This window comes from Phyllobates terribilis, unplaced genomic scaffold (genome assembly GCF_046119375.1).
Source record: "Phyllobates terribilis strain yellow unplaced genomic scaffold, ASM4611937v1 Scaffold_5__5_contigs__length_657084704, whole genome shotgun sequence".
Taxonomy (NCBI): domain Eukaryota; kingdom Metazoa; phylum Chordata; class Amphibia; order Anura; family Dendrobatidae; genus Phyllobates; species Phyllobates terribilis.
Genome location: NW_027362765.1, coordinates 166,892,014 through 166,908,997, shown reverse-complemented (window position 1 = coordinate 166,908,997; position 16,984 = coordinate 166,892,014). Strand labels below are relative to the sequence as shown.

The 16,984-nt window shown below is 48.2% G+C and overlaps 1 protein-coding gene across 2 annotated transcripts in view; it reads right to left on the bottom strand.

The window, feature by feature from the left end:
- Nucleotides 1-12,342: 12,342 nt before the first annotated feature.
- The window catches only part of LOC141272540 (uncharacterized), a 48,867-nt gene continuing 44,225 nt past the window's right edge, over nucleotides 12,343-16,984 (bottom strand). For both annotated transcript variants that reach the window (XM_073683361.1, XM_073683362.1), the window contains exons 21-22: nucleotides 16,803-16,918; nucleotides 12,343-13,785 (exon numbers count right to left, since the gene is read on the bottom strand). In XM_073683361.1, the coding sequence (XP_073539462.1) occupies nucleotides 13,575-13,785; nucleotides 16,803-16,918 (327 nt within the window). In that variant the 3' untranslated portion in view covers nucleotides 12,343-13,574. The remainder of the gene's footprint in view (nucleotides 13,786-16,802; nucleotides 16,919-16,984) is intronic.

Genomic DNA, 16,984 nt, shown 5'->3' with positions numbered 1-16,984 from the left:
TTCTCGGCAGTGCCTTTGGATTAGGTGCCTCCTTCTCGGTATCCAAGTTCCACCAACGTCTGCTGGTCATTGGTAGTGCTTTCTGGCACAGGTACCTCCTGCTTAGTAACCGAGTTCCAGTACCGTCAGCTGGTCTTCGGTAGTTCCATTGGCTCTTGTACCTTCTGCTACCCATCCGGGTTCCAGTACCGTCAGCTGGTCCTCGGTAGTTCCATTTGCTCTTGTACCTTCTACTACCCATCCGGGTTCCAGTACCGTCAGCTGGTTCTCGGCAGTGTCTTTGGCATGGGTTCTCCCTCCTGCCCAGCCTGGTTCCAGCACGCCAGCTGTTTCCGGGTAGTGTCAACGTCACTTTGCCTCCAATGCGTTGCCTGTCGTGTTGCGGTCGGGTTAGCCGACTCTATGGTGCCTGCAGTTTAGGTGACTCCTATGTGGGCTGCGGGATCTGGCAATGAAGGCTGGTTCCATAGTGCCAATAGAACAAGCACCCCCTGTAGGACTGTGGGTTTTGGTAACTGCAGCTGGTCCTCGGTAGTTCCATTGGCTCTTGTACCTTATGCTACCCATCCGGGTTCCAGTATCGTCAGCTGGTTCTCGACAGTGCCTTTGGATTAGGTGCCTCCTTCTCGGTATCCAAGTTCCACCAACGTCTGCTGGTCCTTGGTAGTGCTTTCTGGCACAGGTACCTCCTGCTTAGTAACCGAGTTCCAGTACCGTCAGCTGGTCCTCGGTAGTTCCATTGGCTCTTGTACCTTCTGCTACCCATCCGGGTTCCAGTACCGTCAGCTGGTTCTTGGCAGTGCCTTTGGATTAGGTGCCTCCTTCTCGGTATCCAAGTTCCACCAACGTCTGCTGGTCCTTGGTAGTGCTTTCTGGCACAGGTACCTCCTGCTTAGTAACCGAGTTCCAGTACCGTCAGCTGGTCCTCGGTAGTTCCATTGGCTCTAGTACCTTCTGCTACCCATCCGGGTTCCAGTACCGTCAGCTGGTCCTCGGTAGTTCCTCAGCCTTCTTGTACCTTCTGCTACATTTCCAAGTTCAAGCTTTTTGAAATGGTTCTTGGCAATCACTCTGGATCTCCCTGACGAGGACCCTGAAGACGAGGACCCTGAAGACCAACCCGAAGAAGACGAGGACCCCGAAGACGAGGACCCTGAAGACAAGGACCCTGAAGACCACCCCGAAGAAGACGAGGACCCTGAAGACCACCCCGAAGAAGACGAGGACCCCGAAGACGAGGACCCTGAAGACCAACCCGAAGAAGACGAGGACCCCGAAGACGAGGACCCCAAAGACGACGACCCTGAAGATGAGGACCCCAAAGACAACGACCCTGAAGACCACCCCGAAGAAGACCAAGAAGATGACCCTGAAGAAGATGACCAAGAGGACAAAGAAGAGAAGACAACCACCAAGATACAGAAGAACAAGAGACAGAAAACCAAGAAGCAGAAGTACAAGAAGCTGCAGAACAAAAAGCGGAAGAACATTAAGTATAAGACTAAAAATCAGAGCAAAAGATAATATCTAAATTATAAGCAGAAGATGACTAAGCAGTGTATGGGGGTGAGTCCGTTCCTCCTCGTGGTGCCCCTGGAAAAGACCTGCTGCTGCGGGCCAAACTGAACGCGGACAAATCCTGTTGTAAATCTTTTGTGACGGGCAGAACGAAAGGTGTAATGTTCAAACTTTTATAGATAACAACTACAGGAATGCCTGTCACAAATAAGAATATGATGAAGAAGAAGAATATGAAGAAGATGAAGAAGTAGAATATGAAGAAGAATAATAGTTGAATAAGAAGAATATGAAGAATGTAAAAAAAAAGAATAATACGAAGAAGGTGAAGAAAAAGAAGATGAAGAAGGTGAAGAAGAAGTGGATGAAAAAGATGCTGATGCTGAGGATGATGAAGGAGAAAGTGTGGGAGAAGTAAAAAAGAAGGTGAAGAGCATGGAAGTAGTGAAACATAAATATCTGACAAAATATAAAAATACTTAACATAGTCAATATTTCCGTAACTCAGAACGTCTTAAAAAAAATATTAATTCCTGCTATTCCATTTGATTGGGCTAAACCTCTATGCCTTTATTGTCTCCCCCACCTCCCCCAATACATTCTACATTATTCTTAGTTGTTTTCCTTCATGTAGAATTAACCTACAAGGAAAGAAAGGGTGTATTTTCATTCCGATATTTCTGTCCCATTGACTTGCATTGGTTTCCGGTATCGGAATCGACGATATCCGATACTTTTGGGGTATCGGTCCGATCCAATCCGATCCGATATTTGCCGATATCGGAAGGTATCGCTCAACACTACTTGTCACATAAAGTGACATTATTTACCTGCTGGCTGTAATCACTGTGGTGTGTATGTGTGCACCGTGTGTGTGTGTAGAGCAGGCTGTCAGTCAAAGTGCTGGGGCGTGATTACAGCAGTGTTCAATATATAATGAGGGGTGACTGCAACCGCTCCCTGCACCGCCCCAATGGCTGGAAGTGAGCGGCTACAGGGAGGATTTAAGTTCATATTCTTCCTGCGGCTGCTGCTCCAGTAAGTCAAACAGACATGGTTTTAATGCTATTTACTTGCAGATAAAGCCTATATCTGGAGATAGATAGCGTTTCTGACATGATTGGTTCTTTAATATCTCTACAAAATTCTCATTTAGATACTCAATTCTTTTTGCCACTTTATTTCATGATACATGGAGCCTAAATTTTATGTCGCTATGTTCTTTTATTTTTATTTTGCTGGTGCAGGGGGAGGGAAAATATAGCAGAAAAAAAAGAAAATATGTCTAATTTTTCACATTTTTACTTTTTATGCCCACAGTGGACCACTAAAAATATTTTAAATTGTATTCCCCTTCCGCAGAAACTGTTTTAGACATTGAACACATATTTTTATTTTTTATGGAGGCAGGGCTAGAAACAGCAATTTGGACTGGTGGGTTGGTCTTTTTTTGTTCCATTTAGTTCAAACATTTCCTCCCATAAGGTCATAAAAGACTTTTGAGGTACATTTCAACATTTTAATACATTTTTATATTGCTGGTTTCCCCTGTAACTGAGGCTGGCATGTTAGCCCCAATTATGGAGAAATTCGGCCTCCTGCTTGAACAGCAGATCTGATCTACTAGAACTCAGCAGCTCCTGCTCCCTAATGGCACTTGGCGATCACATGTTAGCTGGGTCTGGAGGAGGAAGCACTTTTCTGGGTAAAATCATTGAAAATTTCCCAAAAAAATCTATGGGGTATTTTGAAAAATTAAAGAGGATGTTCACTACATTTCATTACAGGGCTTTTGCACTTCTATGTTCTGCCTTCCACTCGCCAGCGCTTTGTAAAAATAATAAAATCAGATGGAACTCACCCTCCCAAGGTCCAGTGGCGGCAGTCTGCTGCTATTTCAGTCACTATGTGTTAGCTGCAGCGGTGATGTCATGATTACAGCGCACAACGCTGCAGCCGATCAGTGAGGCTATCAGCTACATCAGAAAAGCTTCTGGGCTCAGTGATTGTCTGCAGCAGTGATGTGAGTTGTAGTCATTGTAGTTATTAGGTATTTGGTCAGTATTTTGCCTCAGTATTTATAAGTGGAACTGACGCGCCCCTGGGCCTGTGTCGCGCTGCGTTGCGCACGCGGGAGCTTACCCGGAGCCGGATCTGTTTAGGGTTGTAGTCTCGTGGCGGTGACCCGGTCCGTGCCCAGGGAGTCAAACTGGACGGCAGTCTGTTAGCGGTAGAAAATGGTTGATGACTACGCCACCCGTTGAATGCAGCCAGGGGGGCTGCTGCTGCAGGGCAGACCGCTGAGGCCGGTGGAAGGATGGTGCAGCGTGATAGTATAACCCCCAACGGGAGGGGTATGGCCTCAGGGCAGCCGACGTGGATGATGGGGGTAGCAGGAACCACTCAGAGACGGTATGGTAGCGTTCAGGGTCTTTACTGGTAACAACGATAGACCCTCCCGGAGTACTTGCTAGCGAACGGGGCCTGGTCAGTCCTTGAGCAGATGGGATCTCCCCTGGCCAGGCGTAGTTGTAGGCCTCCCAAGCTGACTGTACTCTTCTGGCTACCTTGCTAGAAGCTGATGTAAGTAGCCCACGTCCCTGAGTGTACCGTGTGGTGCTCACCCGTATGGCCGGTGACTCGGGGCCTTCTAATGGCTTCCGCTCCACGATGGCAGTGCTGGTCCCACGCGTGTGACCGGGCCTTCGGGCTTCTGGGCCAGGGGACCTGAAATCCCCTGCCTGACGGATTCTGCTGCTGGGTAGAAGTTAGTCCCCACAGCCTCGGACTCCGGGTCCGGTAAAGAATCTTCTTAGTCAGGGCGAGCTCTTTAGCTGCCAGCCCCTGACTCCTTGTGACTCTGCTGCTTCCTATGCTGCTCTTGTCTCTACTCTTCCTGGACTCACTAACCCTGCCTCAGCCCCGGGTTTATACAGGGGAAGTTCTTCCCCTCCCAAGGCTGGGCAGGAGGTGTGGCATGCACAGGATCCCTGACCAAAGGACCTCCCACCTGCTCTCAGACGTAATATCTCTATCACTGTGACAACCAGACCCCTGGGGTGTCACACTCCCCCCTAGTGAAATTTAGTACTCCGGGACTAAACACTTTTTAGAAAAATATAACAAGGTATATCAAAGAACAATAACATACAATAAGGAAACACAATAAGATGGTCACGGATGTCCGCAACCGGGTGCAGTCTTTGAAGAAAAGCAAAGGTGTCCATTTCACCAACACAGGGAGACGTAACCAGGTAGGGGTCTGTCCTACCCCAAGTCCTTAACAGTCTCTAGTCCATCCTGGGTTACGCTCCAACTATATACAAAGGATTCCCGGTAAATCCACCGAAGACTCCTAAAAACAACTAGAAACACAAAATTACACACAAGCAACAATAAACAGGTAAACATTGTAAAACAACTTAAACATTTAGATCCTCCAACGTGCGGGTAACTGGCCTCTAGTGGCCCTAGTGGACCTACGGAGCTGACTGTCTGGCCCTGAACTACAGGGTGTAGGAGCTGTCAAGGGTAAACTGGGCAGCTGTCTACCGGCTCTTTGTCTCACTAGGGGTACGGCAGGCTCACTATAAGCAGAGGGTGGATTCTCCTGTTCCGCTTGGGTGGAGTCTTCTGCCTCCTGGACCGGCTGCTCTTCCAGCTCTACCCGTTGCTCCGTAGGTTCTTGGGATGATGGTTGGAGGAAGGTGAGTACGGGTACCACAACTGCACCATTAACTTGAGTCCAAGACCGAGGGAAGTCCCCGAGCACGGTACTAACCATATCTTCCCTTTCTTCCACGGGTGGATGGTCTTCCTGTTCCTCCTCAGGGTTCCTCAGTTGTTCGGGGCACTTCTTCAGGTGGTCCCGGGATACAATGGCTGTGGTTTCCCCTCCGTCTTTACTGATGGTACAGACCTTCGGGTTCTCGTGGCTTGAGGGCAGTACGGTGTACGGGTCCTTCTCCCACTGGTCGTCCAACTTGTGGAGCCGTCTCTTCCTCTTCAAGACCTGCTCTCCGGGTACCAGGGGAACAGCGGGAGCATACTGGTTGTAAGTCTTCTCTTGTCTTTCCCTAGCCTGACAGAGACTTCGCTCCACGCTCTCCTGTACTTTCCGGTACTGCTGCTGCCTCTCTGTGTCCCAGTCTGTTTCTGGTGAAGTGTCCTCGGGCGTCAGGACTCCCATTTCCAGGTCAACAGGTAACTTACCAGGTCTTGCCCTCATTAGGTAAGCCGGGGTACAGTTGGTGGAACCTACCGGGATGTGGTTGTATAGGTCCACCAGATCGGGCAACTTCTCAGGCCACAGACTGCGTTCTTCCAGGGGCAACGTTTTTAGAAGATCCATTACCACCTGGTTCATTTTCTCACAAAGTCCATTAGTTTGCGGATGGTAGGGTGTCGTCCTTATCTTCCGGCAGCCATACAGATTGCAGAATTCCTGGAAGACCTCCGCTTCAAAGGCAGGTCCCTGGTCCGTCAGCACTTGGTCCGGGTACCCGTGTGGACGGCAAAAGTGCTGCTGGAAGGCTCTAGCTGCTGTTCGAGCCGTTAAGTCCTTGACGGGGACGACAACCAGAAACCGGGAGTAATGATCCACGATGGTTAACGCGTAGACGTAGCCACTTCTGCTGGGGGTCAGTTTTACATGATCCAAGGCTACCAGTTCCAACGGTTGCCGGGTGACGATGGACTGCAGGGGAGTCTTCTGGCTGGCCCGGTCCTTCCTTCTCAGATTGCACGGGCCACAGTCTCTGCACCACTTCTCGATGGTTCCCCTCATGCCTACCCAGTGGAACCGCTCGCGCAGCAGGAACTCCAGCTTTTTCCACCCGAAGTGTCCAGCTCCGTCGTGGTATGCCTCCATCACCATGGCTGCGTCTCTTCGTGGCACCACTACTTGCCAGAGTAGTTCATGCGTCCTGGAGTTAACCATTCTGCGGCACAACTTCCCCTTGTAAAGGAACAGTCGACTCTTCTCTGCCCATAGTTGTTTGGCTTCCTCTGGAGCGTCTGATTCCAGGCTAGCCTCCGGGCGAGTCAGCATCTCCTTCACCAGTCGGACGGCAGGGTCGCTGTCTTGCGTTTCCGCCCAGTTGTAGTGAGGTAAGGGGTTCAACGTAGCAGCCTGCTTACTCCTTACCCGGTGGGAATACTGGATAGTCCCATGACGGTGGAACGCAGGGAGTTCAACTTCTTCCAGTCCCTCCGGATCTTCTCCTCCGTCCGGCAGGTTGGGCATCCTGGACAGGGCGTCCGCGTTGGTATTGGAGCGCCCTGCCCGGTATTTAATTGTGAACTCGTAGTTGGACAGACGGGCCATCCACCTCTGCTCCAGGGCACCGAGTCTTGCCGTGTCCAGGTGTGTCAACGGGTTGTTATCCGTGTATACGGTGAACCGGGAAGAAGCGAGGTAATGCCTAAAGCGCTCGGTGACTGCCCATACCACGGCCAGGAACTCTAGCTTAAATGAGCTGTAATTTTCGGGGTTCCTTTCGGTGGGTCGCAGTTTTCGGCTGGCATAGGAGATTACTCGTTCTCTCCCCTGCTGAATCTGGGACAGTACGGCTCCTAGCCCGATGTTACTGGCGTCGGTGTAGAGGATGAAGGGCTGGCTATAGTCCGGGTACGCCAAGATTTCATCCCCCGTGAGGGCCATCTTCAGCTGGCGGAAGGACTCTTCTTCTAGCTTTTCCCATTTGAAGGGCGGCTTCTGGTTCTTGGCCTTCCGGGACTGGCCTATCAGGAGGTCCTGCATAGGTGCTGCCTTTTTGGTGAAACCGGGAATAAACCTTCGGTAGTAGCCTACCAACCCTAGGAACTGCCGCACTTCTTTTACGCTGGAGGGGCTTGGCCATCCCTTAATTGCGGTGATCTTATCGGGGTCGGGAGCCACTCCGTCAGCGCTCACCACGTGTCCCAGGTATTGCACCTTTGGTTTCAGGAGGTGACACTTGGAGGGTTTCACCTTTAGGCCGTAACTCGCCAGAGCTTCGAACACCTCCGCCAGGTGTTTCAGGTGGTCCTCATAAGTTTTGGAGTATACGATGACATCGTCCAGGTACAACAGGACCGTCTCGAAGTTTCTGTGGCCCAGACAGCACTCCATTAATCGTTGGAAGGTTCCTGGGGCGTTGCAGAGTCCGAACGGCATGCAGGTGAACTCGCTAAGTCCCATCGGGGTGGTGAATGCGGTCTTCTCCCGGTCCGCCTCTGCTACAGGAACCTGCCAGTACCCGCTAGTGAGATCCAAGGTAGAGAAGAAGTTAGCAGATCTTAAAGCAGCCAATGACTCCTCTATCCTTGGTAAGGGGTACGCATCCTTGTGTGTGATACGGTTGATTTTCCGGTAATCTACACACATCCTCATGGTGTTGTCTTTCTTTTTGACTAAAACTAGTGGGGCTGCCCAGGGGCTACAGCTATCCCGGATTACCCCAGCCTCCTTCATGTCTCTAAGCATCCCCTTGGCGTGTTGGTAATGTGCAGGGGGTACGGGTCGATACCTCTCTTTTATGGGAGGATGATCTCCCGTGGGGATGCGGTGTTCTACCCCCTTGACTCGCCCGAAGTCTAACGGGTGTTTACTAAACACTCTCTCATACTCTTGAACCACACGATAGACTCCTTGTTTCTGGTGTGAGGGAGTGGAGTCAGTACCCAGATGTAGTTGCTGACACCAGTCCTCCATGTCTTTCTTAGAGCCGTTACCTTCCTCCGGGTGAGATGGAGGCAAGGGTTCCACAGATTGTATAGAATTTTGATTAGTGGTATATAATTTGTCTAGCGTGGCATACCGGGGCAGGTACACTTCCCTCTCCCCGATATTTATTATGCGAACGGGCACCCTCCCATGGCGTACATTGACCACCCCCCGTGCTGTCAAAATGGTGGGCCTACTGTCTGAGTAAACTGGTTCTACCATTGCCTGGTAATCTCTACCTCTCAGACCAATAGCTGCCCGGCACCAAATCATCATTTCACTTTTTGGGGGCATGGCAATAGGAAAAGGGTCACACATTCTTACGCTACCAATCTCACCGCCGGAGAGTTCCACTTGTTGCCGTTGCATCAGTGCCCGGATCTCTTTCTGGAGCACCCGCTGCTCGCCGGAGCTGGCATTCTTGGCAACCTGCTGTAAAAGGAAAATCACCTCTGCAAGACAATTTTCAATTACATTAGTTCCTAGAGTTATTTTTGGGTGACTCTCATGTTTGTCAATATCTACAATGATCAGTCCCTGTGCGGCCAGTTCGACTCTACCAATTTTGATGGTCACCTCTTTAAATCCGATCTGTGGCACGGGCTGACCATTGCTGGCGATGATACTCAAGTCGTCGTCAGGGTAGCGGGTAATATCCGAGTCATTCCAGTACTGCTTGAAGAGCACGTACGGGATGGTGGTGACCTGTGACCCGGTGTCCAGTAGGGCACTCATGGGAATGCCATCCAGTACCACAGGCAAGACTGGACGTCCTCCCACATATCTGTCGCGCCAGTTCGATGGGCCTGGTGATCTTTTTCCTGGGGGTTGGCCCTCTACCCCAGGTTGTGCCCGTTTAAAGAACAGTACCTTTCCATATGTCCGGGTTGATTGCAGCGGCGGCAGATGGGTCGTCCGTCCTCGCTGTATCGGTCACTGGGTCTTCCTCTGGCCGGTGGGGTCCTCCTTGGTCGACGCCACGGGATGTCCTCCGGTCCGGATGCCAGCTGGATCTTCCCTGGAGTGGAAACCTGTAAAGACTGCACAGTTCGGGTTAGCGCAGCAACGCTTTTAGCTAGCTCTTGGACCTGATGGTGTAGGTCTGGAGCCGGGTCATTGTCCAAAGCCTGCGCATCAGCTCCCACAGGCCCTGCTGACAAGGGCGCCGCCTCCTGGTAGTAAGTGGTAGTGGGGCGTCTGTGGGTCACAACGCCACCTGGTGCCGGTTCTCGGAGCACCCGGATGGCTCTGTCCTTGAACTGTGCAAATTCTAGATGAGGGTCCTGTAAGGCCATTGCCCGCAACTGGGTGCGGTGGGCATTGCAATATAAACCCTCTATAAATTGTTCGGTCAACAGCCTGTCCTCGTTTCCCACTCCATTAGGGTCGGTCTGCTTAATGGCCCTCAGGGCCTCTTGTAGGTTGAGTGCATAGTCCCTTATACTCTCATGCGCTCGCTGCTTGCACCCGTAGAATCTAAGTTTAATCTCGGCTGAGGTGCGGGTATCAAAGGTGTCCTTCAGCCGGGTTAGTATCCCTGCGACAGTCTTCCTCCCAGGTGGCCAGGATTTTACTTCCCTTTTGGCTGCCCCAGTTAGTTGGGCCACCAGGATGCTCACTTTTTGCTCTTCTGTGAGGGGGTACACCTGGAAGAGGCTATCCAGCTTTTCTCTAAAGTCATGCAGGGTATGTGACTCCCCTGAGTACTGGGGTAGCCAAGCTGCTCCCGGGATATAGGGCATGGTGAAGGGCATAACTGCAACAGAGGTAGCGCTGGCGGGGGTTGAGGCAGTGGAGCTCTCCTCCGTATCCGACATCTTCCTCCCCCCTAGTGGACCGTGGCCTACCTTGCGATGATCCTGTTCCGTAGGCCGCGGCTCCGCAGTGGATCGTCAGGGTTGAGGACCTTCCGTCGCGCTCCTGTGACGTCGGCGTCTGCTGGGCTCCTTCCAGGACCTTACGCAACGTCCGGACGTGAGGCGGGGCTTCAGTTCTCGCGCGCTTTCGGAGTCCACGCCCCTCTTCTTCCCGCGCGGCGTCTCCAAGATGGCGCCGGATGGCGGGAAAACTCCTCGGATGGCGGGAAGAAGGCAGAAGATGGCGCCGGATGGCGGGAAAACTCCTCGGATGGCGGGAAGAAGGCAGAAGATGGCGCCGGATGGCGGGAAAACTCCACGGATGGCGGGAATCTTCACAGATGGCTGGAATCTTCACCACTGGTAAGTTTGAAAAGTCTCTTTTTCATGCACGCAGTACCCGGTGGTTGCGGGCACGAGATCCTGCCGACTACGCCAAAGTTGACGCGCCCCTGGGCCTGTGTCGCGCTGCGTTGCGCACGCGGGAGCTTACCCGGAGCCGGATCTGTTTAGGGTTGTAGTCTCGTGGCGGTGACCCGGTCCGTGCCCAGGGAGTCAAACTGGACGGCAGTCTGTTAGCGGTAGAAAATGGTTGATGACTACGCCACCCGTTGAATGCAGCCAGGGGGGCTGCTGCTGCAGGGCAGACCGCTGAGGCCGGTGGAAGGATGGTGCAGCGTGATAGTATAACCCCCAACGGGAGGGGTATGGCCTCAGGGCAGCCGACGTGGATGATGGGGGTAGCAGGAACCACTCAGAGACGGTATGGTAGCGTTCAGGGTCTTTACTGGTAACAACGATAGACCCTCCCGGAGTACTTGCTAGCGAACGGGGCCTGGTCAGTCCTTGAGCAGATGGGATCTCCCCTGGCCAGGCGTAGTTGTAGGCCTCCCAAGCTGACTGTACTCTTCTGGCTACCTTGCTAGAAGCTGATGTAAGTAGCCCACGTCCCTGAGTGTACCGTGTGGTGCTCACCCGTATGGCCGGTGACTCGGGGCCTTCTAATGGCTTCCGCTCCACGATGGCAGTGCTGGTCCCACGCGTGTGACCGGGCCTTCGGGCTTCTGGGCCAGGGGACCTGAAATCCCCTGCCTGACGGATTCTGCTGCTGGGTAGAAGTTAGTCCCCACAGCCTCGGACTCCGGGTCCGGTAAAGAATCTTCTTAGTCAGGGCGAGCTCTTTAGCTGCCAGCCCCTGACTCCTTGTGACTCTGCTGCTTCCTATGCTGCTCTTGTCTCTACTCTTCCTGGACTCACTAACCCTGCCTCAGCCCCGGGTTTATACAGGGGAAGTTCTTCCCCTCCCAAGGCTGGGCAGGAGGTGTGGCATGCACAGGATCCCTGACCAAAGGACCTCCCACCTGCTCTCAGACGTAATATCTCTATCACTGTGACAACCAGACCCCTGGGGTGTCACAGAACAAACAGAAGAAAAGTATAATAGAAACCCGTCACCACTTCTGTATTTATCACCCACTCCTGGTTTTGGCTTACAAATACTGATGTAAAATACTGACCAAATACTGAATGTGTGAACGTGCCTTTACACAGAGACTTGAGCAGAAGTGTAGAGCCGGCATTGAACTTTGGGAGAGTGAGTACCATCTGTTTTTAATATTTTTACACTGCGCTAACCAATAAAGGTGAGAAACGTGAAAAAGGAAAACCCCTGTAGATTTTTTTGTGAATTTTCTGTGAATTTATCCATTGCAAAAAATGGAAAATCCACACAATATTGCACAATGACGACTGCAAAGTGGACACTGGCCACTTTTTTAAGACCAGTTGCCCAATGAAGAATGTATTTAATCACGCTATGGAAAAACCAAAGCTAATTGCACAACTCCAGAATCTTTATGAATCCATTTGTCAACCTTGACCATCCTGCATAGCATAGTCTATGGAACATTATCTATGCTCGATCTATGCTCGATCTGTCTCTATGATGACTTGATAATTATTAACTTTCTTTGTAGTGTTTCTCTACTGTAACATTCACTTTATTTAGTCCAGTAGTGGCCATTCAGCGCTCATTCATGGACCACATCTCTACGCCGGGAGAGCATGCACTAGACTGGGGGTCACACTGGAGTATTTGTAAGCCACAACCAGGAGTGGAACAATCAGAGGAAAAGTATAATAGAAACACGTCACCACTTCTGTATTTATCACCCACTCCTGGTTTTGGCCTACAAATATTGATGTAAAATACTGACCAAATACTGAATGTGTGAACGTGGCCTTACAATGATAATAATGTCATTTTTTTTATATTTACTATTTCAATATCATTTATTGAACTTTAAATAAACTTTTACAAAAAGTGATAATTACGAATTTTCACAAATTAATCACAGAATAAACCTAAATATTCATACTGGTGGGTTAAAAGGGGACTTATTAGTATAATTTTCTTATAATATCAGTAAATGAATATGATCTAATGCAAAATATGATAGTGGGGGAAACTGGAGGAAGAAGGGGGTTAGGTGCGTAATCCTCATATAGCCCCCTTATCATGAAGGGTAAATTAGTCCTAAAACTCAGAAGTTTTCATGTAGTCTGTATTTTTTTGGCCATCTTTAAGCCTATAGGTTGCAGACTACGGACTTCCATAAAACCATTTGCCAGTTAGTGATCTACAAGGAAACCTGGTGCTGATTCAGGTCATTTCTGCTAAGGAAAGTATATAGAGCTGCAGAATATGCAATAACTAGAGGGGAAGGAGGGAGGGGGCATCTTATGCATATCCTCTGTGCTCCCCTGTCCAGTGTTAATGGTTTTCTATTTCCATTCTTGTTGTGCTATTATGCTGGCAAAATTCTCTATGTGATAATGGTATGGGCGTTTCTGTGCAAATGTTGGTATTTTGATGGTGCTGCTATTTAAAGGGAATCTGTCAGCAGGTTTTTGCTTTGTAATCTGAGGACAGCATGAGGTAGAGGTTCAGATTTCAAAGATATGTCACATGTCAGGCTGTATGCTGTTTACTTACTCCGAAGGTTTTATCACCTGGTGATTATCATTGCCTGGACTACAGCAGTGAGTGCCTTCTAGTCCGACTCCACCCCCTCCCGTGATAAGCAGCTCACTGACAATAGAAAAATGTACATAGAGAACCTGGTGTGGGTGGGGTTAGCTTTCTCAGCTCTGCTACATGCTAAATCTCAGAACTCTGATTGTGTCACAATTGCTGCACTCAGTAATCTAAGTGATATATCATTGGATTCAGGGTCTCTTTGCCTACATCATGCTGCACTCAGATGAGTTAGCAAAAACCTGCTGACAGGTTCCCGTTAATAGACACAACATGATAAGCACAGCAGTAGTAAACTGTTTTGAGGTCACAACTCGAGTACTTCTAGATTGTACGTGTGATGTCCAGCAGCTGTGAAAGGAGAAGCAAGTGCTGACATGATTGCTTGTTATGTATACAATATAAATATAGGAATATAAATATGCTGCCTGCATGGTTTGCTGCTGCGGATCTGCGATCACCACATATAGTGATATGGGAATGCTATTTCTATGCATAGGATGGCTAACGTCTTGGTACAACTAAAGGAATCATTTTCTTGGATCCAGTGACTTGTAAATGGTGATGCAAGGCCTTCTGCATTGACTTGATTTCTCCATTCCTTGCAGTTTCGGCCACGGACAAAAGACCCCCTTTGGCTAGAGCCATGCCAGAAAGCCTTATGTGGCCTGAAAGTGAGAAAATACAGTCAGTTATTTGTGAATACTTATTAATTCCTACAAACAATAGCAGAGATTTATCAAGTTAAATGCACTAGAATTGAAGCAGAATTTGCACCAACAAACTGCCTTTTATGACTTCTAACAATATTTATTATGAGTTTTAGACACTTTCTACACTTTTTCTGACAAAGTGGTATGACCACTTAAAAAGGGATGTGGATTAGTGGAAAGGGTGCATGGCTTAGGGTTCGACACTGTGTGACAAAAATGCTTTTAAATTTTGGCGTATATTTCTGACACAAAGAAAGAAAAATAAAAAGTTGTATAAAATTAAACTGAACAGTCAAAGCTACACCAATTTTATCAAACAGCATGCACAACTTTGTTAAATCTGGCTCATTTTAAAGGTCAGTTTATACTGGACAAATATCGTTCCTAGTAGAGCTTGTTTTACGATAATCTTGCAGTCTAAGCAGGCTGCCAATGACTCAAAGAAAAAAGCAAAATGCTTGTTTGTTGGATGAAATGATCTTTTTGTTTGCACAAAAGATCATCGTTCTCGGCAGCACATCATTCAGTGTAGACAGGGCTTGTGCTGCTGAGAACCATGGCAGCCTCTGTGCACTCAACCATCTGTTGCAGATAGTTCAATGCACATCTGAAGCACGGTCTACCTGTGTACACAGGATATGAAAGTACCACAGACTGGCAAACAAGTAGCTGATGGCTGGTCGTTTTGTGATACCAGTTGGTTCATGTACATGGATTTTAAGACTGTTTTGTCTCAGTTTGCACTGTCTAAGAATTAAACAGTTGATAAATCTACTCCAATATGCGCATCCTTAAAAAAATCATGACATTTCAAATATAACTGTAAATTAGATTTTGCCATGGAGATTGCAAGTTGACCTTAAAGAGAATCTGTCAGTAGGATCAACCCCCTTAAGCCGCCTATATGGGTGCACAGGTCATAGGCAGCTGAATAAAATGATACCTTGATATCTGCAATCCGATGTCTTATTCCAGAGAAATCCACATTTTTCTTACATGTAAATGACGTTTTCCAGGCTATGGGGAGGATGTTCCCTGGAAGATAACTTTGCCTCTAGAGATTATTTTACATGAGGGAGGAGTTACCAGTGTGAGACAAGTAACTAACACAGAACAGGAGTAATGGAATTTGTCTTCTTGCAAACACATTTTTTGCAGCTCTCTGAGCTCTGCTGTATTGCAACAATATTACAACTCTGTCTGCCTGTGAGCTGGAAGCTGAAGCTGAGAGGAACCTGAAGATGTGTCAGGTATAATCACACACAGCTCAGCAGTGAGATCAGGGGAGCAGAGAGCGGCCATCACACATCACACTGGTAACTCCCCTTCATGTATAATAATCTCTGGAGGCAGAGTTATCTTCCAGGCAGTGTCCTCCCCAGAGCCTGGAAGAGGTCATTTATATAAAGTGATACAAGATGATTTATCCACAACCAGGCATCTGATCTGAGACATACAGGTATCACTTTCTTCAACAGTCTATAACCTGAATGCCCATAATAATAGTTTAGAATGGTCAAATGTGGCGATAGATTCACTTTAATGAGGAGCTGTCAGCTTTTCTGGCGAATCTGTTTTAGTAAATAATTGTATTTGCTAAGAAGAACACAATTCTGGAGCATATTTTCTTTGTGCCTTTAGCTCATTAGGCATCCTGAAAATGTATGAATTTCCAAATGGGTGCTACCAGTGGGGAGTGTGCACTCCACACTATCCAATTAAAGTTGACTGTATCAAAATGTGTGGAGACACACTACTTTGACAATATGGTAAATATTATAGATGGTAACACCCAGCTGTCAATTTGTTCATACTTTTACGGGAGGAATAATAGAGAAATAGAACAAAGAAATGATGCTCCAGAATTATTATTTCTTAGCGAATAAAATGATTTTTGTAATCAGTGGTGGGGGAGGGAATATGCCAAGCTCATAGTATGGCAGCAGGTTTAGTAGTCCTCTAATGATAATCTCCTGCTGATAAAACAGTGATTTCATCAAAACTGCAGCAAGCAACTGTCACAACGTGATGGCTAGAAGTAAGGGACAGGGGCCAAAGGGCCTACAACTGTCCCTGGAACTGGGACTCTAACTATCCTTGTACCAGAGGTACAGAGGCCTGGGTCTCCGACCTTACTATGCTCCTGATGGTACAGAGGCTTGGGTCTCTGACCTTACAATGCTCCATGAGGCATGGGACAGAAATATAAGGGAAACAGGACACAAAGACAAATGGGATAAATGAATACCACTATCACACAAAAACACATACCAACAGATAAGGAGGCAAATAGGGAAAGGAAGGAATAAACCAACTAAATAGGAATACGGACAAAGAGATAAACACTCAGATCACTACAACATAAAGCTACAAATAAGGACTACCCCTTCAACACCAAACTGGGTAGTTGTAAGCTATCACCAGCAGGGAACAGAGGTAGAAGTGATGTTTAAACAGAAGCCCCTGCCGAGTGATAGGATACACCAAATAGCAAATGGAAAATACCTGCTGTAAGAAACGAGTGGATGAAAGTCAAAGGTTAATCAGCACCTAGACAGCAACCGGATCTCCAGTGGCTCAGCAGATAGAGACACTGGCAGACAAACACAAGACTGACGGATCAAATCCTGAGGTGTAACAGCAGCCCAGTAAGTGGCGCATCGCTGGAATCACAGCCTCTACATCATACTGCTGTCAGGTAAGGTAGCAAAAACCTGGTGACAGATTCCTGAAAAGATTCCCTAATGAGCGATTCATTTCAAGCTCTGTGTTTGTTGAGGGATGCAGGGTGATTATACTGAGACTTCTTGCAATTCTGGAGACCAGAAGTTTTGCATATTGAGTGTAGAGAACCAGTGTTTCTGCACACAATGTTCAAGATGAAGTTTTGCTTTTTGTTAGATTTTTTTTAAACTGTTTATGTTTTTAGAGATTATTGTTGTGCTGAAAATAGAAAAAAATACTTTTCTTACCATAAAGGGTCACTGAGTATGTTTCTTCCATTGAAAGAATAAATTGGGACACCAGACTTATGGATGGACAATTTACTATCAAAAAGAGAGTGCCAGTTCCTAATGAGCATTTCTCCCTATCGACAAGAAGAAATAGTATTTAGCTGCATCTTCACATTCTCTGAAGATCAATAATAAATGAT